The following is a 25,898-nucleotide window of genomic DNA, read 5'->3' as shown; positions in this document are numbered from 1 at the left end:
AAACGGCCGCCCGCCGCCAAACGCAAACAGCAAAAACACCCGCATCGCCCGCCCGCCCGCCGCCAAACACAAAAACCGCAAAAAAAAAACGCAAACACCGCTGCAAAAAACGCCCGCAACGCACGCACGCCCGCCGCCAACCGCAAACCGCTGCAAAAAACGGCCGCCCGCCGTCAAACGCAAACACCGCCAAAAACGCAAAAACGGCCGCCCGCCGTCAAACGCAAACACCGAAAAAAAACGCAAACACCGCCGCAAAAAACGCCCGCCGTAGGCAAAACGCAAACACTGACGCATTAAGACAAATATGGCGCCCTGCGGCAAATGTGGTGCATTCATATCTGCCGTTTAAGCAGCCATCTCTTAATTACAGCGCATCCTAATCGTCCAATGTTCGACAAAGTTACGCACATTCTGCGCTTTGCGGCAAAAATGGCGCTTTGAGACAAACGTGGCGCACTGCAACAAACATGGCGCATTCGTTCATGTCGCTTAACAATTCATCCACCCACCAAATTCTAGCCCAATCGGACTTAAACTGAAAAAGTTATGTACATTTGATTATTTCACTATAAAATATCTCCGCAACGGAGGTGCCCATCTTCGCACGTGTGCCACGTAACCACTGGTGGTGTAAGCAGGACTTGTCCCCTGGCCGGTTGCACCATTTCAGGCTTCCTGACTGGTGCTGTTTTCGTGCTATAACGCCACAAATCGGCAAACACACGATAATCTGGGAGGTACGCGACTCAAACACGTGGGCACGTGGCACGTGCCGGACCTCTGATAGCTTCACCGTTCACGCCACGTGATGACCCATCGACGTGGCCATCAGCATGTAAAAGATGACCCCGGCCGGTGTAAACGTCTCTGAACAGTGGACGGCTAAACTCGAAAAACGGGAAAATTTAGGGAAATTTCACCTTTCGAATATATAATTTCCCTAGAATTTTAAATTTTTCATTTTACAAAAAATCCGAGATAGCAGTTTTTTTGCCCCCTTCATTCTGTGCCTATACCCGTTTTCAGATTGACCCTATCATAAAAACTGACGGCCTGACGGGTATTTCCCCCATTCCTTGCATTTCACAATGCTAGTATATTTAAGCACCGCAATTGACCCCGTGCCACGGCACGTGCAATAGCACGTGCGCCACGTGACCACTGGTGCGACAAGCTGGACTCATCTGCTCACCGGCTGCACTGATTTGGTGTCGCTAGATGAAGTCGTTTCCACGCCATAGGACCCCCAGTTGGCCAATGTCGGATTTTCCCGGAGGTTACCCCATCAAACACGTTTGCACGTGGCACGTGCTTTTCAATCGCCTCATATCTGACCCATACCATTTGGTAGCCGACACCCCGGGGCACAACATATTGGAACATTTTCAAAATCTAACGTGGAATTTTTTGCAAAATCGATTTGAAAATAATTTTTCGAAATCGCCATAGGCTCAACATTGGGTAACTGTTTGTGACGATTACCCGAAATTTTGTCAATTATATTTTAAATAATTACCACCGTCAGTTGGGGTGCCTGCCCGAGATCCGACCCTAAAAATATCAACAAATATAATTGACGAAATTTTTCGCAAATCGAATTTCCAATTTTTCCCCATGTTAACCCTATGGGAAAATGCACGTGCCGATTACCCCAAAACGGGACCATTATATTTTTTGCAACTTTGCCACAAGGTAGCTCCCCCATAGGGGACCAAACGCTGAAAATGGCAAGAAAGTTGACCGTGCCGTTTTTGCGGGAGTCAAAATGACCCAAATCGCGGCAGAAACGCTAAACACCCCCCTAGAGAGGTAGCTCAGGTTGGGATTTTCAATAGAAAATCACAATTCTAAAGAATAGTGATTGTCTAATTGAAAAGTCCCAACCTTCGGATATTTTCGTACCACTTCTGTTTCAAGCATACGAGAAGGGCTCCCGGGTAGAGCGATAGCTTCAAAGACCGATATTTTTGCAGATTAACCGGTAATATAAATAACGCTGTCAGCAACCCATGCCTTGCCAGTGCTCACTGTCTTCGATAAGTGCCAACCACTTCACGTGGGTCACATCGCAACAGGAGGTCAACGGTATTTTAAAGCGGACAGAAACGTTTTTTTAATTTTTAATTAGAAATCGTAATGCCGACAGCTCGTTTGCAAATCGCCGAGCGCTTCTCAATTCAAGATGTGCGTGGGATGTCAAGAGGTTTTCAGTGTCAATAGTTCTTTTTGTAAAACAGTAACGTTTGTAGGACGAGACATTGTGATAACATGACGGCAAAGCATATGGTGAATATTTGGAATGCGCCACCAGTGTCTTGGGATGATCGTTGCAAAAAAGGTTTAGACTTTAAATTTAGACAAACCTTTCCTTGCGGGCATTTTTGATAAAACGACAGACAGACGGAATTGGGCGTTGTTCAGAATTGATCCAAATCTTCTGTAAGCCAACGCAAGCCAAATAAAAATCCCTTTACGACTAATATTTGTCATTCTGTCGATCAGTCTTTGCATGTTGGCATGCCTTACTGAAATATCAGAATAACAATTCTCAGATTCGGCGTTTGGTTGGGCCGATTGCTGTTAATGTTTTGAGTTTTCACGTGTTATTTGTAAAGCTCGGTAAAGTTGATATCGTTAGTTTTAAATGTTCCTTTCCCTTCTATGTTTCTGCTTAGTTTCCTGAGTTTAAAATCGATGTGCATAGTTTGTGCCTTAAGATACTTTCAACTCTGGCACAAGAACAGGCCAACATTACTTGGATAACATTGCGCGTTTTTCTTCTGCCCGATCGCACCCTTGTGTACCGCATGTATGTACAACAGTGCAATTGAATGATGATGTAAACAATAAACCGATTACAACTAATGCATTCAAATATATTCAAAAGAGAGGGACGGAGAGCAAAATAGTGCAATAGAACTTAAAGGAAGCACTTTTATTGAATTACGCTTAGCAGTTACCGCTCTGATCCCGTTTTTACACAACATCCTTTCTGTACACCCCACACTCTTTCTGTAAGTTCTTACCCCCTCCTCTTCCTATTCTGCGTGTCGATTCAGTCGATATTTCCCAACTTGGTGCTGCGACTGGCACTCCTCACAACGGCAGTATTTACCAACTTTGGGCTGGCAACGGGCACACAGCCCGCGCCTCAGCACTTTCCCAGAAAGATTGACGCTCAGATTATGGAGCCGCCGGACCGATGAATCGGTGGGGGGGGGGGAGGGGATGACGGCTGCAAGGCGGACCCAGGGGGCCACGAGGGGGCTATTCTGTTCGTCCGGAGGCGAGGAGAAAATGATGCGCCGTTAGCACCTCGTCAGCACCGCGACGGAACGGCCAGAGCGGCGGGTGGTCACCAGTGGTGCCTCTGAGAGGAGAGAGGGGGAGAGGAGACGAGACAGAGAGAGAGAGAGAGAGAGATTCTATGCTCGATTATGCTTGCAATGCATATGCTCTATTGTGCTATTGAGATGAGAGAGGGATGGAAGGAGGGAGAGAGAGAAACGGGTGAGCAAGAAACAGGGGAGAGAGAGAGCGAGAGAGAAAGAGAGCGGGAGAGAGGAGAGGAGAGAAGAGAAGAGAAGAGAAGAGAAGAGAAGAGGGAGAGGGAGAGGGAGAGGGAGAGGGAGAGGGAGAGGGAGAGGGAGAGGGAGAGAGAGAGAGAGAGAGAGAGAGAGAGAGAGAGAGAGAGAGAGAGAGAGCGAGAGAGAGCGAGAGAGAGAGAGAGAGAGAGAGAGAGAGAGAGAGAGAGAGAGAGAGAGAGAGAGAGAGAGAGAGAGAGAGAGAGAGAGAGAGAGAGAGAGAGAGAGAGACGCGCCAACCAGAGCTGATGCGTATAGGACTTAGGAGAGATGTGTATTGCGTATACAGGAGAGCCCTACAGCTCAATCGGGGCGAATCGAAGCAATTGTGGCGATATAATGGGACCACTGCATTGGATCAGTACACACACGGATGTAAACAGCTCCCGGGGCCCTATTCACAGCAGTGTGACAGCTTATTCAGTGGTAACTGTATGGGAATGCGCTCAGTGGTGTCCACGGCTTCATCAGAATGATGACAATGCGGTGTGCGTCGGCAGATAAATCAGAATGATAATATGGCATGGGTTTACAGCATGTGTGTTCGCAACTTCATGGAAATGTTTACACGATAATTTGTTTATGAGATTTTTGCGTTTACAACGGCATATTATTACAGCGATTAGGTATGTGCCATGGGGTAGGTAGGTATCCATCTCTAATATCCATCCACAACGTTATTGGAATAATGATAATATGGTACGGGTGTAGGTATTATACACGTGCCTTACTTCATCAGACAAGTGACAATATGATTGGGGTGTGAGTGACAACACAATGAACGTGGTAACCAATTACCACTGATGTAGGTATTCGTTCTGGACAGTTCTTCGTTCCTCGATGCATGTCGTATTGATTATCGGCATTGGCACCGAGGAGTCAGGGAAGTAGGAACACACGGATTGACCGCGAAAAGCGCCCGGGGGTTTATCGATCAGGCCAGACAACTGCACAGGCAGTACTAATTTTACGGGCATTCTGAGGGGTTTATAGGAGTTTCTCGGCAAAGTTTTCGCAGCTGATGAAACGTTTGAAATAGTTTTTGTTCATTATTGGTGATAGGGTGGGACTTTTTCTGGTGGACAATGATAATTGATTACGAGCGAGCGAGCGCAGCGAGCGAAGCGAGTTTTTTCAATATAACGGAAAAATCTCAGTATGAGCGGCCCGGCCCGGCCCGGCCTGTAACGCTTTTGAGAGGCTTATATCTCAGCAACCGCTGGACCGATTGGCCTGCGGTCTTTTTTTGCTGGGTAGCCCCATCCCTTCTACCCCGTAATATACTATTTTTGATACATCTCAGTGACCGTCGTGGCACGTGCCACGTGAAATGTCAAGGGTGTTCAAGCTGTTTTGCAAAAGTAGTGATTTTGAGAGGCCCATATCTCAGCAGCCGCCTGGGCGATTGACTTGTGGTAATTTATGTAGGGTAGCAGAATCCCTTCTACCAAAAATAGGATACTCTCGATGCATGTGGGTCACCCCCAGTGCACGTGCAAAATACAACAATAAGAGGTGTCAAATTTGTTCCCATTTTAATAACTCTGTAATTACTGGGCGATTTCGCTGAAACTTGGCAAACAAGTAGGCACCCACCAGGCCTCTTATACGGCCTTGCACGCAGGCAATGCATTCCCATGTGTTGCGGATAAGGTGCTACTGCACGTGCGCACGTGCATGAGGCGCTTCCAGTTCTCGAGAACGGCTGGGCCGATTGCGCTCAAATTTGGTACACGGTTGGGGACCAGTTAGTAGGGTGCCGTGCAAAAGTCAGTTTGGACCCCGTCTGCACGTGCGCACGTGCAGAATGCCGCTTCCAGATCTCAGGAACGGCTGGGCCGATTGCGTTCAAATTTGGTACACCGCTAGCGACCGGTTAGAAGGGTGCTTTGCACAAGCCCGTTGGAAGTACCCTCTCGCCCTTTCGCACGTGCAGGGCTCACCATCTCGCTCGCTCGTTCTTCGCCCAAAGGCGTTTTACTGGTAGGTAATCTTTTCTTCTATTGTAACAAAAAATCTGACAAAATTTAATATAAACTACTTTAAAGAAAATTGTGAAGATACGTGATTGCATTCCCTCTAAAAGACACATCTCCAGTCTTAGTGACATACATTATCTATATAACACTGTACCGTAAAATGGGGTGTTAAGGGACAGTGGGGTGATAAGGGAGAGTTGCGTGGGACAAACTTTGAGTCATGTTAAGTTCATTATTTGAGAATGTTTAATAAAAACTTGAGTGTGGTAGTTGACACTGTTTTGTTCTTGACTATAGGACAAAATGGAATGGTTTTTCATGCAAGTGATTTGGTTCAAAAATGGTTTTGAAAATCATGCCACATTTTCACAAAATTGAGACATCTCCAAAACTCTGTGTGTACCACATAAACTAGTAGGTGTACAGGTAAAATGAATGCATAGGTGTATTGTCACATGTGTTGCACATGTTTCCTGAAAAACTTATACAAATCCACCCATTCATTTATCGTCCTCTTCCTCTTTTCCGGACACATGCATATTTTGAGATGGATGTGGGGTGCTAAGGGACAGGGAAGAAAAAATAGGAAACAATATCTAAATATAATTTCATTAAGTTTTCTTTCAGTAGGCATGGAAAACAACAAATTCCACATAAAATGCTGGCGAGTTCATGCTTTCATCTCTAACACATCTTAAGTTATATAACAAAACACCTCAAAACTTCCATAACACTCTTTTACAAGGGTGGGTCAATGAAGACTGACGTAGGTAAATGTGATGTCATCATAAAAAGGCCAAAACAAAGAGGGCAACATAATGACAAGTGACTAGCTTCAAAATGGGTTTTTGTTGATGACAGGGTACTTTTTGGTTCTGTTTACCTTATAATTAGCACATTTTCCAGAAGCGTAAACTGCATTACATGTAATGGGCTAAAAAGGCCATTAGTGGTGAATGAACCTGACTTGTTTTGTGACAGAATATGGAAAAGATTTCAATAAATAGATTGTGTGCCCTTTCACACCCCAATTGTGGTCATTTGATGACCATTTCTTGGAATAATACAGGTGTTCCTTAACACCCCACATTGGGGTGCTAAGGGACAGTGATGAAAAATAATAAAAAATAATATGCATGTATATATTTTTAAAACATTAATGTAGCAGGCATGTAAAGCACCAAATTCCACATAAAATGCTGACAAGCTGATGCTTGTATCTCCAACCCTTCTTAAGTTATTTAACAAAACACCTCAAAACTGTCCCTTAACACCCCATTTTACGGTACTACAGCATTTTAGGCGCAATTTCAATAAGTTAAAGACCAAATTCAAAACGTTCACGTGCATTTTAATTGTAAACTTTTTGAATTTGGTCTTTAAATTTTTGAAATTGCGCCTAAAAAGGTGAGAGATGTCAATCGGATGCCGACTTTTTGGTATACCGGTACCAAACCAATACCAACTTGGTATTTGGTATTTCAATCCTAATGTGTTTAGTATTTTGTTGGTATCATGAACCCCCACTTATGTATAAGAGGCTAAAAAATCGGTAAAAAGTTGGTATTTCCCTCATGTTCCCAAGTCGGTTTGGTTTCGGTATTTCTCCACGGTTTTGGTTGGTAGGTATTTGGTTTGGTATCGGTATTCCGATTTTCCGTAATTGACATCACTACACTGTACCAATGCTCTAAATAATCATTCATAACGTAAGTCGTGTCGCCATAGAGCATGTAAAAAGCCGTGGTGAGATGACGCCGCTGGAAACAACACTGCACCCATTATGTCCGCCATCTGGTAACCACTGACACTAATGCCATGTGAACATGGCTTTTACGACGGCACTGTGCAGCGTCATATGCCGCCATAGCTATAGTCGTAAGTGTGGTGGATGGAATTCATTAGGCACAGACAACATTGTCACCGCAATACGACATTCTTTTATCTATCGCCTATTATTGTTATTGTTTTTCCTTTATCACTTCATTGCAGTGTGTGGTATAAATAAAAATAATTCACTTGTATATTCATGTGTCGTAAATTAAGGGCTACTTCCCTTGGCGTTAGCACCTCAATGTACCTAAAACGCAGCCCATCAATGATTCAGAAATTTTAAATTTGAATATCAATTTCAATTTGAACATTAAACATCATTTGGTTGCCATGGTGATCTCCAGTTTCACAAATATCTTACATTTCTACAGTTTATTAACCCGGGGTTAACGTGCAGGTCGTTCAAGACGTTACTCTAAAAAGTCCAGTTCATTGTCCTTCTTACAAAGATGTCGAGTGCAAACAGCTCACTCGGTCGGTCGAGTTTCGACCTTTGACCTTGCTCGTTGTTGAGTGCCCTGAGTGGCCGGGAAGAAATTGAATCCCATTCGTCAGCGAATCAGTGTGGCTCTAACAATGAAGAACGTGCACTGAATTGGGAGGGAATCAGCTATCTTTGAGCTTTGCGGTCTGCGTTGATAAGATACCTCTATTTGGTTAGGATCTATAGAATGAAGCCTCACGGTCCTTCAGATATTATCAATTTACTAATGCAATCCTGGTACGTGACCAACTACGCTTATTGTATTACGTTTGTCATGGGCTGATTATCATACGTCCGGTAAAGCTACACAAGTATGTACGCTGTTCATTAAAACGAATATATCTAAATCTAAATATCTTACAAAGCGACTTTTGTAAAAGCTTGAATTCGAAACTTCTGGTAGCATTTTAATTTTCGACGGAACATCGTTACTCGTTGATTATGATCTATGATATGAACGCTTATATGCTAACCAATGGAAGCTTAACCCTCGCCGGCCGAGGGGGGGGGGCGGGTGCCGCCCCCCCCCCATAGGGTTTTTTTCGCGATAGCTCCGAACACGCTTAATACTGCTAGCTGTTAGCTGTTAATACTGTTAGCTATTCTGGCGCCGGGAACGATCTCCAACTATCTCAAGCACACAGAATCGTGATTTGATGCACTCCTTGCAAGGTTGGATGCGTCACTTTTGCAATGTTGACCTTGCGTGACGTCATTTATGACGTCATCAAGGTCATATTAGTTTTTCGTCTATAACTCTTGATCAAATTGAGCTAGTGAGTCGAGAAAGCCACCAATGGACTCAAGAAGACCTGCCGAATCGAATGATATGCGACATGACCTCTTTCGACCAGCTTCGTGACCTGGGGGTGCTGACCTGACCTTGACCTGACGTCAACACCCCAAGTTGACCTGACCCGGACAAAAAGTATATCATTCGACGCGCCTGAGCGAGGCGAACACGATGCTGCCAAAATCGCGGCTCTGCGGCCGTTTTTTGCGAAGTTATTCACCAAAAACTGAACCGTACCCTGGGGCACTTGACCTGACCTCAGAGGTCACCGGTTGACCTAGAACCTTAAAATCGGGTACCAATCTCTGCGTCTCGTAACGGCGCACACGCTCGTTTTTTCCGCGACGCGCTAGCTCCACCAGGGGCGAAACGGCGAGGGGGGGGGGGTCGTACCCGCCCCCCCCCCTCGGCCGGCGCGTATGTAGAAAACCAATAGGTCCGGCGAGGGTTAAGTGTTAACTGAGATATCATCCTTTTTCATTAGCATTGTTATGGTAGAGCATGCCTGGCTTTGTTTCGGCAAGAAAAAAGGCCTGTTTTGTAAAAAGGCTGGCATTTTCCTGCGACTTTCCTCCTCCTCGACTTTCAGTAAACAGGAAAGGCTTCATATAAAGCCGTTGAAAATCACATGAGGCCATCAGTCGTATCGACTGGTAATCTACCCTGAGGCATTGGATTTTCACACACCACCGGCCGTGGTGTCAACAAAAAGTGAGCACGTGCCGTATCAACAGTCTGATCACAGTGTATATAAGTCTGATGGTAAATCTGTGCGGAAAAAACGCCCATTATTTTCGTAGGACGCGCTGACAAGAAAAAAAAAATGGAGAGGAAAGGTCCAGGGGTTTAGTGAAACATGACCGGTCGCTGGGTCATATGGTAGCTCTCCACATGGGCGCCAACCCTCTGAGTATTTAAAATCTCACTCATGTCTTTAAATTGTTTTGCTCAAATGCTCGATTTTTCACAGGTCGGACACGTTATGCTAAAGCTGCCGTCTTTCTCCTTTACCTCATTATTTATTAATTGCTAGTCTCGCTCCAAATTAGCTGTCTCTCGCAATATTGACGAGGCGATGAATTATGTTCCTTCAAGACGCATCGAATTTCGTGCCGTTCCTCGAAACCTGAGCGAGCCACCGCTCGCTGCTGACAGTCCTGTTTATTAACAACTGTCACCGGAGCTGATAGAACATCCTGCCTTTCGCTCTGTCGCGCAGTGGTGACGATTGGCAGCGCACTGGCTCGCCGATGTCGCTAATTCTGGGTGTAATGATGTGTGACAACCACTGCCTGCTTGTTGCGTCCGGACTCGGTGCACTAAATTGGCCTGTCTGACGTCATCCGGGCGCTTTGATGGAGCTGAGGTGCGCCAGAATCGTGGCCTTTTTAGACGTCCGTGTTGAGGCGTCTCAGCACTTATGCATCGAATTCTTACTTTGCCGTAAGGTAGCCGGTGGCGTTGCACAGTATTCCGATGGTGCAATTTGTGTTCAGAAGTGTGACTATTTCTTATCGTTTTTATGTTTATTTTATGTCAGTGTACAAAAGTTAATAGCGAAATAATTGGCAAAATTCCCGCATTGGTAAAATGAATATGATGTGTGACTTGAATAAGTATCGCTCATTTTATCAACGTTTTGATAGAACGGCGTTACTTTAAAGGACGAGGCAGGCAGGGGTGGGGGTGGGGGGGGGGGGGGTTCGTATCATAGTGAGGTGCCTGATCACGGAACATGTTTTCATTCTTAGGGCAGCAATTATTCCACTCGGCGTTAAATAATTTCCATTGAAATTTAATCAAAGCCTAAACAAATCCACGTATTGGCTCCAGAGGATGACCTGATTCCTTTAAGCCGTGACACCATTTCTTAATACCTACCCACAGCCAGCCCGCGCAAATGATCTGCCTGGTATCGAATAGCTGCTTACTCCATTCCGCTCACTGATATGTTCGGGTATTCACATGCGCTGCACCACAATCTGGACGGCATTGTCACCACAGTATGTGGTGCGATTGGCGACGGCTCGTGCGATTGGTATTCGGGCGCTCCGTCGCCAACGATGCATCGGTGCTGGCATGAGCGTCGGATCGACGGTATAAATTACATTCCGTCAGCTCATCAGCGCTCAGCGCGGCGACAGCCAGATGGAGGAAATTCGGAAAGGAAGTCACGCGCTTCGTCAACGAGCGACCGACGAAAATGATGCATGCCCCGTGTCATGAGCCTTTGTCAGTGGACATCGCTGATGTGTTTTTTGTTTGATGTGTTGAGCTAATACAAGTCCATGTTTCCCCAAAGACTTTTATATGCGTCTTTGGTTCTACTGTTCATTATTTGGCTCAAAACCACCTGTAGGTTGCCCGCTGCAGTAACACCATTACGACTTTTCATTATGTGGGTGATTGGCGTAATGATCGTGTACGGCTCCATAATAGAAATCTACATCAACTTATCATTTAAAGGAAATAGTTCACTTTTTAACATGGGTTTTGAACTGGAATAGCAGTTCCGTAGCTTGGGCTGAGACGAGCATAAATCAGGAGCTTTTACAGCCCAACGATCACCCTAGGCAAAGATATTCTATTTCTCGTCCCGAAAAAGGTGTCTTGCGTTGAGGATGTGTGCCTTGCATATATTTCCATCCAGTATGAAAAGAGCATGGGTCCCGAAAATTCTTCAGAAACTAGAGAAATTATCTACGAGAACTCTAGAGAAATTCTCGTACTGATCAATTAGGACATTCAGGGGAACATTATCAGATCGAGCAGATCGCCCAAATGCCGGTGGCTGCGATAATTTCTCTGTTTCTGAAGAATTTTCGGGACCCATGCTCTTTTCATACTGGATCGCGTGTGCCTTACAGAAACTGAAAAGTTCTTCCTATATCAAAATATAGAAAAAAATCTTTTGTTATAAAAAGGTTTTATTTTCTTTGCTGATTATTTTGAACATAAAAAATAATAAATCGTTGCAAAAAAAAAAATTGTGAAAGTGAACTATTTCCTTTAAGGGCTACTATTGCGAGTAACCGAAGGTTTGTTGTCAATAGTTAAAACACTATTCTTTAGAATTGTGTTTTTCTATTGAAAAACAAATCTGAGTTCCCTGACAATTTGGCAAAAGCTGCCTGAGATCAGTATAGACTAGCTACATATTGGCGATTCATTTTTTTTCGAAGGATGCAAATTTTAGTCAAATGTGTATCGATCTACCTGTGTATGTAATCCGGAATGCGACTTACCTAAATTAAATCATAAATGTGACTTGCCTAAACATACAAAGTACAAAAGTGAAACAAAGTAAGTGAGGTGCCGTAAAAACACAGTTGACAACAAAAATACATTTTTTAAGTTAATGTATCTTTGTAATTTTCGGAGTTTTGTTCAATTCATATCACTGCATGCATATTTATCGACACAAACCTCGAAAACAAGGGATGAGGGCCTTGCAAAGAAAGTTTTCCATGCCATTAAATGCATGTGAAAGTACATAATCACTGCGGCTCAATTAGTGAATCTCATTTGGTGATAGTGAATCCATTTGTCTCGCGAGTTTTTTCGGCTGGGCTCCTCGGGTGCAGGAAATCGATATTGGCTGGACGCTGGGCTACATACGCGAGAACTGTAATTAGCTTGGTTGCCAGTGTGGAAGTAATGTCGATATATCGCCGACATGTGCTAATGTTCAGCTAAGACGAGCAGTGCGCGTGGAGAGAGTTGGGCTGTTCGCAGTGCGGTACCGCTGTGTGTCTTCTGAAAACAGGTAGATGTTCCTATTTCTCGGGTGAAGGTGGTTGAGGAACTAAACAAAAGATAGCAAAAAGATAAACAAAAACAAAACAAACAAAACAAAAGAGGATATAAACAAACAAGAAGGCTAAAGACTAAAGAGTGATCTTAAGCCCTTGATAAGTAGCTTTGGTAAAGAGCCAGTGATCTAATCAATGACTACATTTAGTGCAAAAAATACCTGATAATCTGGGATTTAATGCCCATTTTATTCATTTAATGTTACCTCAGGTATCATAAGTTACTATTACGAGTATTAGCTACGCATTATATTTCAGCATAATGAAAACATGCTCTTCGAGGTGCGAGTCTATTTCTGTTTGCATACGCCTTGCTCTCTCTCTCTCTCTCTCTCTCTCTCTCTCTCTCTCTCTCTCTCTCTCTCTCTCTCTCTCTCTCTCTCTCTCTCTCTCTCTCCCTCCGCCCCTCCTGTCCTCTCTCCCTCTCCCCCTCGCTCTCCTTCCCTCCCTTCCTCCCTCCCTCCCTCCCTCCCTCCCTCCCTCCCTCCCTCCCTCCCTCCCTCCCTTCCTTCCTTCCTTCCTTCCTTCCTTCCTTCCTTCCTTCCTTCCTTCCTTCCTTTCTTCCTTCCTACCTACTTTCCTCCCTCCCTCCCTTCCTCCCTCCCTTCCTCTCCCTCTCCCTTCCTTCTCCCTCTCCCTCTCCCTCTCCCCCTCCCTTCCTTCTCCCTCTCTCCCCCTCTCCCTCTCCCTTCCTTCTCCCCTCTCTCTCTCTCTCTCTCTCTCTCTCTCTCTCTCTCTTTCTCTCTGTCCCTCTCACCTCTCCATAGCCACGGCCATCAGGGTCAGCACGCTGGCCGACACGGTGAAGTTAGCGAAGAAGTTGTTGATGATGCAGTAGGTCAGGCCGAACGGCCAATCGGCGTTCACCATGTAGACGAAGTTGAACGTGCAGTTGAGACAGGACATGAGCAGGTTGGCCACGCTCAGGTTCACCAGGAAGTAGTTGGTGACGGTGCGCATGTGCCGATGACCTGCCGGGGGAAGGGGGACGAAATTTGGTTATTCGGGGGTGAGAAGAGGAGGCCGGTGAGTTAAAAATCAGAGTGATGGAAGAATATTGCTTGGGCCGGGGTTGGTGTGAGGCTAGTGGGTTTAAAATTACCGACATAGCATATATGTGTGGCAATCCCAGTGTGTATTTGACGCGACAGTGCTTGGATGGATAAGTTTTGTTGCAACTTTTTATCAAACATATTTACTTTTGTACCTACGTCAGATGTTCGGTGTGCAGTATTCGGGCTACTACATACTCAACATCTGTACTATCATACTTTGAAACCATATACTTCGGCGCTGCCAGGTTACCTTACTATAAGTTTTCCTTTGAACTCCAATTCAGCCAAGTTTTCTGCGTTACCAAGCACGTGACCCCGATGTGTGAGTTAGCGAAAGGCTGCGGCAAAAAAAAAAACGCTACTTTACTGAACCGAAACTTGCTGCTGTAAAGATCACGGGAGAACTTGAGGTCTAGGTATGTCGTCACTAATGGATTTTATTCAGCTTTCAACTTCAGCTTGTGCCCAATACATAGTTCACACGTCGACCAAGTTTTCCAGCCGTGGACTTGTATTTATTTAGTTGAGTTTTTCGTTTATTAGTTGCTGCTACAATGCTTTGATAAAGTTCTTCAACATTCGGCAGATTCAGGCCTACAGCTGAGTATCACTTATATTTCGAAATGAAATATGAATATAGGAGTCTCACATATATTTCGAAATGAATATAGTTTCTGAAAGGAGACTACTCGATCTTTTTTACCTATGAAACAGCTTTCTGAGACTCGAGACGTTTGTCATGCCGGCCTTTTACATTAACAGCTGACATGACATTAAAAATACGTACTGTTTGTGCAGATGGTGACAGTTCTCGACTTATTCGCTACTGTTGTACGCATCAACCTTTTTTCAATAACAACTGTGTGCCTTCTTGTTCATGAACAGCAATGCTGAAAAAACATACACCCAAGAATGCTTTCCTCCATTTACTTTGTGGTAGTTAATAAAATAGTATTAATTGCAACAGTGTAATCTAGCAAATATTGATGATGTTCTTTATACCAAATGACCCATTATGATTAATTATTCAATAACAAATGATCAATATAAAAATCAAACAAAATATCAACTTGTCAATTTTAACACCTTAACCCTCGCATGTGTGCGGCGTTTGCCAGCTTCTAATGTGTAGGGGGGGGGGGGGGTCGGTTGGACCCCCCCCCTTGCCGTTTGGCCCCTGATCGAGCTAGAGCTTCGCGGAAAAAACGAGCGTGTTGCCCGTGACGAGAGGAAGCCGATGATACCCAATTTTAAGGTCCTAGGTCATTGGTTGACCTTCCAGGTCAGGTCAATGACCCAAAGTCGGGAAAATCGGGACCTGTTAGAAAGTCGTAAAGTGTGGCTGCTAAGGGGTTTTTCGGGGTGCTGATCACGAATATCGTGTTAGTTTTGATCACAGATGATGTCTTGAAGCATTTAGACCAGGTCGGGTCAGGTCAGGTCAGGTCAACCAGTAGGCGTCGTGACGGGTATTCGTAGTACGTGTCAACCGCCTCTGACAGCTTCGTAACATGTTACGAAGTCACCAAAACTACTTCGTAAATGTTCAAATGGTTGCTAAATTCGAATTCAGCTCCAAAAACTAGCCTAGAAACATGTAAAACTCGAAAAAGTGACCCGAGGTCACCCGAGGTCACCAAAGGTCAATGACCTGACCTGACCTTCAGGTGACCTTGACACACACGGGAGTAACATCAAATCACATGTTTGAACGTTTGAAACCACGAAAAGCTTGCAAACACGCGTCTAGTGCGAGCCGACATACGCGAAATCGCGATTCCGGCCAAACATGGTCTCGGAAAAGAGGTCACAGGTCAAAGGTCATTTGGGTCAGGGTCATGAAATTTTCAGGGTAGGTGTCAAATTGATCAATGCGAGGGTACTGAAAGTTTCGTCGCGATCGGCCGCTTTTTACGCGAGTTATTCGCGAAAAACCATGGGGGGGGGGGTCCATCCGACCCCCCCCCCCCTACACATGCGAGGGTTAAAATACCAAATACCAATTTACATTAACACCATCAAATACCAAATGCCAACTTACCTAGTACGATCCAGCAGACGATGCTGTTTCCGCCGATGGCGATAACCAGCATCACGACAAACGCCACGGTCCACGACAGCGACGCCCACCAGGGCATGTCAAAGGAGCGCCCCTCGGCGGAGGCCCCGCCCCCCGTCGAGCACGCGCTCTCATTGGCCAGCGCGCAGGTGACATTGCCGAGGTCAGGACAGCAGCCGGCTGACAGCTCTGACGTCATCGCGGCGGTGGAAGCTGGAACATAGACGGAGGGGTGGAGGGTGGTCATAAATGTTTTAGGTAGGTAGATATACCTTGGAGACGGTTCAAAATTCGTATACCTGCGCGATATTTACTTTTAATGGTAGTATACCCTCTTTTTTGGTCGGATTTCTTGTCATTAACCCATTCGTTATCTTTATATTAGCTATTTAATCGACAAATATCACTCGGCATCCTCAATATGTATTAAACTGCATATAATTTGACATGTCTTGTCTAGGGGGTGTAGCGGAAGTTTAACCCTAGAACGCCTAGGGGGGGGGTTGTATCAACCCCCCCCCTGAGGTTTTTCGGAAATAGTGCAAAAACGGCGGCGCGCAGCGCCGCCAAATTTTGGGTACCTTATGGGGCAAACCTTGCGCATCTTTTGATAAAAAAAATTTGACCGGGTCATGTCAGGTCACGGAGTTATGACGTCACAAAGGGAACAGCCTCCGGCCGGATTTTCACAAACTGAGTGCCAACGCCCGAGGTTTCCTGCCGGTGGTACGGACATCGGTTGATGGATCGTGATGAAACTTCCCATGCATGTTGGGGCAAGTATTGGCTATCATATGGTATAAGAAACTTGACCGGGTCAGGTCAGGTCACGGAGCTATGACGTCACAAGAGGAACAGCGTCCGGTACTATTTTTGAAAAGCGCCCGAACCACTATTTTGCTAATTCTTGTCACCTCAATGGGAATATGCAGCAATATTAGCTTCTATAGGGAGCAAATGGGCATCCCAAATCCAAAAATACAATCAGATTTCAAAAATTTAAATTTTGATTTTTCGAATTTTTGCCGCCGACTGTGACCTTGCCGACTTCCGGCGCTCCCAACGCGCCATTTTTAGAGCTAGGGAAACGAAATACATACCAAACGATAGAGAATTGATCAAGGAACACGATAGTGAAGGTTTCAAGTCGATATCTCCCACCGTTTTGCCGCAATCGCCGCCGAAAGTTGAAAAAAGTCTATTTTTCCGAAAAATTGACCTTTGACCGGTCAAAAGTAGGTCAAATGTTGACCTAGGACCAAAAAATATACCACCAATCGCGAGATCTCGTTGAGAGCAATCCGTTGGTTTTTTCCGCTAAGCTCTACGACCTTCCGTTTCGAAACGCCAGGGGGGGGGTCGTAACAACCCCCCCCCTGGTCGTTCGTGTTATGAGAAATGGCCTGGTCGTGCGAGGGTTAAAATCCTCTGTAAGAACTTCAAAAGTCGTAGATTGATTTCTTCAGCGAACTTAATATTTCAAGAGGAAGAGTTGGAGGTTTTGTCGAGACGTTTCATAGCTACGTGTCTAGTCCGTACAAGAGTTAATTTGTGAAATAATTGTTTTCAGTTTTCATTTGATGACCCAAAACTTTGTTGAAGTTTTTCAGCAGCGTTCCAGCCATTGATACACAGCTAATGACAATTGTTTCGGAGAGTTGTAATGGGAAAAGTTTGAGGGAAAGCCAACTTCCGAATGGAGAGCATCACAATCCTCGAAACTGGGTAATTTTTCCATTATAGCGTGGTGGTTTCTGTCCCAGACACAGATGAGAAATGTAGCTCATTATTTTACTGATGGATGGAGGATGGAATGTATCACAAATTATTGGTATTCTAACTATTAAACCAATTGATCAAGTTAAAACTAGCGCGGAGAGGTCGATTTGTAATCATGTCATGCTTTTTTAGTGTAACATTGATACCAGTTTGTGAAACGGACACTGAAAATTCACAGCCCACTGCGCACCAGCCTGATTGACCCCAACTTTCAACATGACGGCTGACAATCCACCGCTCTAAAAGATGTGTAAATCTGCGGACAGCGACCTCAATATACCCTGCACCGGGCGACAACAATATACCCCCGTTTTTCAACCATTCTGACACGCGCCGACCGCTCCGGCCACAAATGGACCCAATTAGGAGGTGCCCGGCGTCAAGAAACGTGACCCACGTGCCCCGCTAAATGACGCGATCCTGCGGCCGAGAAAAAAGATGTGATAGCTGGGAGGAAAATATTACACTGAGCGGCAGAGCAAAACGCGGTGACTTTTTGGATTAGAGAATTGCGCTAATCTGGGATAGGACAAATGTACTGCTGACTGCACACTGAACGACTGAGAATAAGTGTGCCAAGCGTGAGTGAAAAATATTCTCAGGATGAAGATGTGTGCATCAAAATTGAGCGATAGCAAGCCCCGCTTATGTTTCTCCATGATATGGCTCCTATCTTCAGAAAATGCGGCTAGGTAGCTTGGTGAGGCCAACTCTGTCCTAGAAAAAAATAACGAGCGCACCTGAAATCTCTAATATCTCGCCGTGATGACTTTTCTAATGAAAGGAACGCTCCGCTGCTCATCGGCCAAACTTTTCACGTGGAAAATGAGCGCTGGAAGGTCTCCCGCCCGCACAAGCGACCCGGTCTGATCCGAGGGTCTCTTCTTCGGCTGCCCTGGGGGCGCAGCTGCGGACACCACGGGGTAATGGAGCTAGAAAGACGTGCTATATGTCGTCAGAGTGCCTGGGTAGTCCTGAGGGACGAGTCATGGAAGCATGGAGGCCTGCGACGGCATGTATGCTAACGTTAGCATGTATAAATACGGTGCTGGGGTTTGTGCTCCGTTTTGTTTAATTGACTTTGAGACACCGTTTCTAGAGAAGCATCTGCTTATTTATAATCCCTTGAGAGATGTAGATTGTAGAATAACAAAGAGGTGTTTCAATCAAAGGCCAATTCCTTTTAATTCTTGTAGTGCTCTTTGTATGTAAGGCATGTAGGTGATTGGTAAATTCCTTTTTAATGACCTCCTTACAAATTATTTATGTTTTCGATGTATTTAGCTTGATACAAATTTCGGCCACGGGCCTTGATCACATATCAGTTTAAACACAGACACGAAAAACACACAGACACCAATGCAGTTACAGTTTTGCCAGTTTTTTTCAGTTTCTGTACAACTTCGCGTGATAAAAAAGCACAATATACCTACAGTTCTAAGGAATATGTTGGATGGGCCCAATAAAAACGATCATAGACAACCTAATAGGTCATAAATTAACTTTAAATTCGTTTTCGTATTCGATTCATTTATCTACTTTTCAACGTTCACTCATGTACATTGAAATGCAATACATCGAAAACATAAATAATTTGTAAGGAGGTCATTAAAAAGGAATTTACCAAAGGCCAATTCAACTGAACCCCCTAAATATATCCAGGTCCGGAAAAGCACTTTAGACCAGAAACGTGTTTTGTTTAAATCATTTGTCGACTATTGCTATTCACTGTGTACACGACTTACGGCACCAAAGCGTCGCGTATTTCTCTGGTGACATTTCCCTGACCTTTCAGTAGTGTTGTTTCAGCAATGCCAGGTGACCTCATTCATTTTCGCCAGGCCGGATATGGTGGTTATGTTGACACCCGTGTTTGTAAATGTCTTAAAGTGGACGAAAAGTCAAAGTGGTTTATGGGAAATGAGATAAATTGTTCCATGTTCATTATATTCATTAACAGTCGAAGACATTTAGTGAAATAAAATGATATTTTACCGTTGCCTTCAATTTCCCCTGTGGTGATAGTTATCTCTTTAACCCTCGCACGACCAGGCCATTTCTCATAACACGAACGACCAGGGGGGGGGGGTTGTTACGACCCCCCCCTGGCGTTTCGAAACGGAAGGTCGTAGAGCTTAGCGGAAAAAACCAACGGATTGCTCTCAACAAGATCTCGCGATTGGTGGTATATTTTTTGGTCCTAGGTCAACATTTGACCTACTTATGACCGGTCAAAGGTCAAATTTTCCGAAAAAATCAAACTTTTTCAACTTTCCGCGGCGATTGCGGCAAAACGGTGGGAGATATCGACTTGAAACCTTCACTATCGTGTTCCTTGATCAATTCTCTATCGTTTGGTATGTATTTCGTTTCCCTAGCTCTAAAAATGGCGCGTTGGGAGCGCCGGAAGTCGGCAAGGTCACAGTCGGCGGCAGAAATTCGAAAAATCAAAATTTAAATTTTTGAAATCTGATTGTATTTTTGGATTTGGGAGGTCCATTTGCTCCCTATAGAAGCTAATATTGCTGCATATTCCCATTGAGGTGACAAGAATTAGCAAAATAGTGGTTCGGGCGCTTTTCAAAAATAGTACCGGACGCTGTTCCTCTTGTGACGTCATAGCTCCGTGACCTGACCTGACCCGGTCAAATTTCTTATACCACACGATAGCCAATGCTTGCCCCAACATGCATGGGAAGTTTCATCATGATCCATCAAACAATGTGGGTATCACCGGCAGAAAACCTAGGGATTCGGCGCACACGTTTGGTAACTGTCGGCCGGAGGCTGTACCTCTTATGACGTCATAACTCCGTGACCTGACATGACCCGATCAATTGTTTTTCGGCAAAAGATGCGCAAAGGTTGCCCCAGAGGGTATTGAAAATTTCAGCCCGCTACGACAAGCCGTTTAGCGTGCACTTCGAAAAAACCTCAGGGGGGGGGGGGGGGTGATACAACCCCCCCCCCCTAGGCGTTCTAGGGTTAAAAAGATCAGGTGTAAGAAGCTGTGTATTTCCCCACCCCACCCTAGATGACCCTAATGAATAAATGATCACTCTGATTTCTGAAGTCACAGCCAGAGTGTCACAGCCCCATCTGTATACTTTGTCACGTTCTCTTTATTTATTTTTTTTGCACCTTCCTCTGTACAGATACATCAGATGACATGTTTCTGGGAGCGTGAACTGACAGCTGAAAAAGCGGTGACTTTATCATCAGCTTTAGACGGTGATGGGCTAGATTTTCCGAGATTAAAAGTTAATACCACCGCTGCCCTGTGGCGAGGAAGTAATCGAACCAGCGAATGAAATCGACAATCGACAACAGTTCCGTGTATTTGGGGTAGAACAACGGCCAGAAAGTACATTGAAATGTCACGTAGTAGGGGAGACCCGGGAGGTATGGGCCGGTTTTATGAAAAGGCCATTTTCTTCCAGTGGGCAGTGGCTAGACCCGGTTTTTCACTCTGTGCACGTGAAATTGCCTTTCGCCTGCAAAGTGTGCCTGATATCAAGCATCTGGGATCAACTATTTTGTCTCGAGATAACTTTCAATAAATAATGTGCTTTTTCGATCCATCAAAATACACCGGGAGGTATGGGCCATGGCCCGGGAGGTATGGGCCGGTGCCATGTTTCATATTCTTTTCTCGACAATGAGAACAATACTCGTAGCTGGTATCTACCTTGATCTCTCTTAGAGCCCAGGAACCGCATAAGCGGCCAACAGCAGCCTTACTTCATGGAGGTCACTTGGGCACATATGTATTTTAGTAAACTCAATCATGCTGCATGAAATAAAATAAATAATATTTTTCTGTTTGAATGAAATTTGAAGTTAAATTTTCAACCTTGCGCGACAAAAATAAAACTTATTGAAGATAAAGCTCAATGAAAGCATCTTTTTATTGATTTAGGATAAGTGGCCCGAGCCTCCCGGTTAGGACGCCAGAATTTGCGTAGCATCTCAGCTCATAATCTTGCAAGAAAGCTTCATATTGTCTATCCAGTCTTAATTTGCATGCCTTAAACTTGATGTAAGCATTGGTCTGACATCATAACACGAGCCTGGTTCAAATTTACCACGAATTTTCTGTATGTATACAGTAGGGGAAAATGGGGGAACGCCGAATACTTTTTTTCTGACGCCCGTAGCACGCAAGGTAGACAATAGAGATGTCAATCGGATACCAACTTTTTGGTATACCGATACCAAACCGATACCAACTTGGTATTTGGTATTTCAATCGTAATGTGTTTGGTATTTTGTTGGTATCATAAGCCCTCACTAATGTATAAGAGGCTAATAAATCGGTAAAAAGTTGGTACTTCCCTCAGTTCCCCAAGTTGGTTTGGTTTCGGTATTTCCCGTGGTTTTGGTTGGTATTTGGTTTGGTATCGGTATTCCGATTTTCCGTAATTGACATCACTAGTAGACATCCTAAGCTATTCTTGTTGGCGTCATTCGAGAGGCCAGTCTTTTGCCTTACAAACATACCAGGCGCATTTGATGAATTTGCATACCGTTAAGCGCACAAACTAAAAATATCAAAGAAGTGACTTTTTCGGCGTTGCCCCGGACTGCGGGGAAAGCCGAAAATGGGAGAAATGATCTACGGTAATGCCGAAATTGATGTTTTGCTATTTTATCTCAAATTTTATCCAGAATTCGTCAAAGCTGACACGCGTTTTAAGAGCTTGAGGACGCTTGGTGCACACTGGAAGTTATAATTGTGTGATATAATAAGAAAAGGCCAGGTAAATCATTCCTTATGGTAACATGCCGTTGTGTCGGTTAAAAGTGTAATTTGTGTGACTAAAAATACGCGTTGCTATTCTACAGCGGTAAAGTTCACGTAGCGTGCTTTAACGCGCGTAATTGCACGTTTTCGGCATTACCCCAGCCAGCCATACTTTCATTTGCAGGCCCATAACTTTTCAACGTGCTGTATAAATTTCAAATAGGCAGCACACTTATGCAAAGACGTGCTGAAGATTACTTGACCGAATTGGCCAGACAAACGGTAGCATAATGAGTAGGAAATGCAGCTTCGAAGACGCATGTAGTACAAAGGAAACGTACCTTGAAAACGCTCTTGGCGCCCTCACAGCCGAAGTATTCCGAATGACGACTGGTAACAAACATGCGATAATTGGTAGTCACTTAAGCTTCAGAGCATCACTGATGCAGGTGGCATCCATGTCGTACGGTTTTCGAAATATCTCGAATTTCGGCTTTGCCCCAACTCCGGCATTGCCCCAACTTCCCCTATTCTACTCGAAGAGGGCAAAAACGCTTCATCACCGCTCATTGCCAAAGAAGACTGAGGAAGATAATGAAAATCACGTGGGTTGTATAACGGAATGGCTGCTACCAGTTTCCGCCGTCAAATGTGTAAAAATACGCGACACTTCTTCAAAATTGCGATGGCCCATACCTCCAGGGGGCCCATACCTCCCGGGTCTCCCCTACTTGAAGTATCCAATCATGTTAGAGATTTGAATTGAGAAATGATATGGATATACGAATGCAACTCCTGGGAGCTGACGACTGATCAGAAAAGAACAACATGTTTGTTTATCGCACAGTGCATCGTTCCTTTTGGAGTTGAATAGTTATTATTCCTTATCACAGCATCTGTTGCCGGGTTGTTCTTTTGTCACTACCTGAATCCTGGAAGTATTTCGCAGGGTAACTAACTAGAACAGCCTCCTTCCACAATGATTACGATGTTTTGAAGATAGAATGGCCCCATCACGGCCAACATTGGCTTTGACAGATTGTTCTGATTGTCGCAGAGACGGCTGACGCAAATGGCTGGTCTGAATTGTCATTGCCATCACCCGGAGGAGGGATTCTCCCGGGCAGGTCGTGACGAACCTTTCGAACCTTTAGAATGTTTCGTAGAAGTGGCAACGGATGTTTAGCCATAAGAATGACGCACACGGATGCTGGTGTCGCTCGTGAAAAAAAGATGTCATTATGTTGAATTCTTTGTGGCGTCTTCTTGTGCATCAAAATTCAGAATGGGACCGTATTAGAGCCGGCGATAATCACGGAACATTAGTGTCGGGGCAGACTGCGGCGGGGCAGACTGCGGCGACCCCTAGGAAGAACAACTAGGGAGAACAACATTCGACAGATGGCAGTACTAGACGAGATAATCAGGCAATACTTTAATATTAATGGGAAAGAAAGCATGCCAATGTTTGCCCTCACCAAGCATGTTACCACGACAATGGAAGAATGTAGTGTAGTACCCCTCCCCGGGCCCGCCGCGGGCTGGTAGCGGCGGACGGAGCCGGTCCGACCTTTGGCCGGCCGGGTCAGGTAACCGGGACGGCCGCGCCGCGGCGCCGCGCCCGGGCCGGCCGGGAGACGGAGTCGGGTGCCCGCCGGCGAGCCGTCGGCAAGGGCGCGGGGCACATTAGTCGAGTTGAATGTTCACTGTTCAGTCTTGAGTGCGAGTGATGTATGTGTGAATCGATATGTGAGCAGCAAAATCCAACAAGAAAACAAATCCGTGAAAGAAAGGCAACGCTGGCAAACATCACCACCATAGTCTTCCTACGCCGAACGAGTTCCACACCAACGTGCATCAGCGAGAGTAAAACTAGGATCCTAACAGACCCACCCACCGCCCCACCGTCACCCCATTCCTTCCCAAGTCTCCTTCCCCTCCGCTCGGGGCGTCTTTCAGCTACGCAAGAAGGAATCGGCAGACGCAGACACCTGGGCGAGCGAGGAGGGGAAGTCGAGACCGTGTTTCCGCCAAAAGAGAAAACAACCAAGGTAGGTGGTAGGTAACTACACCTGCGCTATCTACATCAGCTGCCCCGCATGACACTAATATATAATACATCAGCGCATAGATATGAGAGAATAAATCTGCATCAACGTTGTGTGTAAACACGCACGCTCAACCGCTGCCATAAATTACTTCTTTGCTTGTATTACAAATTCTCTTTCAAGAGGATGAGGCACATCATTTCCGACACGCGTAAATTATGGCCAAATATGACCAATAACAAAGCTCAACGTAACTACCGCGTTAATGAAACGAAACGTCGAATCATTGTGTAGTTTGCCCTCGATAACTATCATTACACTGCATTTCAAACTGACCACACCACTTAACCTTTCCTTTTTTGTCAAACTTTAAAGCCCGGCAATCTCCTCCATACTCCGCCTCGCGATGCGGGTCGTATTTTTTACGGCGGCATCCGCGGCGCCGACCGAGGGAAAAATAAGGTCTATTTTGCTGCACACCTAGGCCACGCCGCCGCTGGAGAAATTCTGGCCGGCGTCTTGTAAGCTACGGGCGAATCCCAGCGGCGGAGGTCCACACATCAGTGTATTGCAGAGCGAGAGAAAGGCGAGAGAGACGTCCAGTCAGCGTGGAGATTGGGCAGAGTAGAGGGTTTGTCTGAAGAGTCAAATCTTGTTCCGAGTGGTGAATGGACACAGTCCAGTCAGCAATTCGGCCGGGATAAACTGGGATGACTTGGAACGAGCTGCGGAGAAGTCGGCTTGTCCCGATAGGGTGGGCTCAAGTGGGATTCTGAGAGTCTTTTCGGTTCTGCTCTGGCAACAATAGGGGGATTTGGATTGTGATCACTGCTGAAAACGGTCGTGGAATATTGAGAAGACACTAAGTTATTTTTTGTATTTTCCCTTGTTTTGGTTGGTGTTTTGTTTGATATCATGTTTCAATAATCTTTAACCCTCGCCCGCACATGCCATTTTCCCATCCTAGAACGCACATGGGGGGGGGGGGTTGCCACCCCTCCCGAGCCGTTTCGTTCCTGTCGGAGAAAGAGCTTCGCAGTAAAGACCAAAAAGATTCTTTGGGAAGAGACGAATCCAATGATACCCAGTTTTACCTTCTCAGGTCAGTCATTGACCTTCCAGGTCAGGTCAAACTAAAAAATGTTGCTGTTTTGGGTCACCGTTGGATATCAACTGCGCTGCTTATCATATACCGATGACGATGCCGTTTTCTGGTGCCAAGCCAGCTAGAACCTCTTTGTCATACTACCCGACCAGGTTTTTGCTGCTGAGATCATTTCAGGTCAAGTTAGGTCAAGGTCAATGATATGGGTTTGTATGTCTGTGTGTGCCTGTGTGTATACTTATGTGTGCACCGATTGTTTATGTGTCCATATTACATAAAATCATGATCTGAGAAGCTTTTACAAAAAATGCAGTCAAAAAACTTCACGAAAGGTAAATTCAGCTTGCCTAAAACGCAATTATTTTAGATGACCTAGGTTGACCTTGACCCTGACCTTGACATCTGTACATCGTCGAACAACATGTTCCATGATAGTTGGGAGGTAAGACTGGCAAAAGGCCGAAATCAAGGTGTCAAAAGCTCACAAGGCCCATAGCCAACGCAAGATGTTGAGAATTGGTCATTTGGGTCATGACTTGACCTGAAAAACAAGGTCATATCTCCGAAACCAAAAACCGCAGAAACTTGAAATTTTAAGTGGACATTAAGAAAGGATAGAG

At 45.2% G+C, this 25,898-nt stretch overlaps 1 protein-coding gene across 1 annotated transcript in view; it reads right to left on the bottom strand.

Annotated features, from left to right (window-relative positions):
* Positions 1 to 15,812, bottom strand: part of LOC122393494 — a 49,089-nt gene extending 33,277 nt beyond the window's left edge. The window contains exons 1-2 of the mRNA XM_043389543.1: positions 15,585 to 15,812; positions 13,246 to 13,459 (exon numbers count right to left, since the gene is read on the bottom strand). Coding sequence (XP_043245478.1) covers positions 13,246 to 13,459; positions 15,585 to 15,801 — 431 coding nt within the window. The 5' untranslated portion in view covers positions 15,802 to 15,812. The remainder of the gene's footprint in view (positions 1 to 13,245; positions 13,460 to 15,584) is intronic.
* Between the last annotated feature and the right edge of the window lie 10,086 nt (positions 15,813 to 25,898).

The sequence above is a fragment of the Amphibalanus amphitrite genome, unplaced genomic scaffold, assembly GCF_019059575.1.
Source record: "Amphibalanus amphitrite isolate SeventyFive unplaced genomic scaffold, NRLGWU_Aamphi_draft 000538F_arrow, whole genome shotgun sequence".
In the NCBI taxonomy this organism is placed as follows: domain Eukaryota; kingdom Metazoa; phylum Arthropoda; class Thecostraca; order Balanomorpha; family Balanidae; genus Amphibalanus; species Amphibalanus amphitrite.
This window is presented reverse-complemented; position numbering and strand designations above follow the sequence as displayed.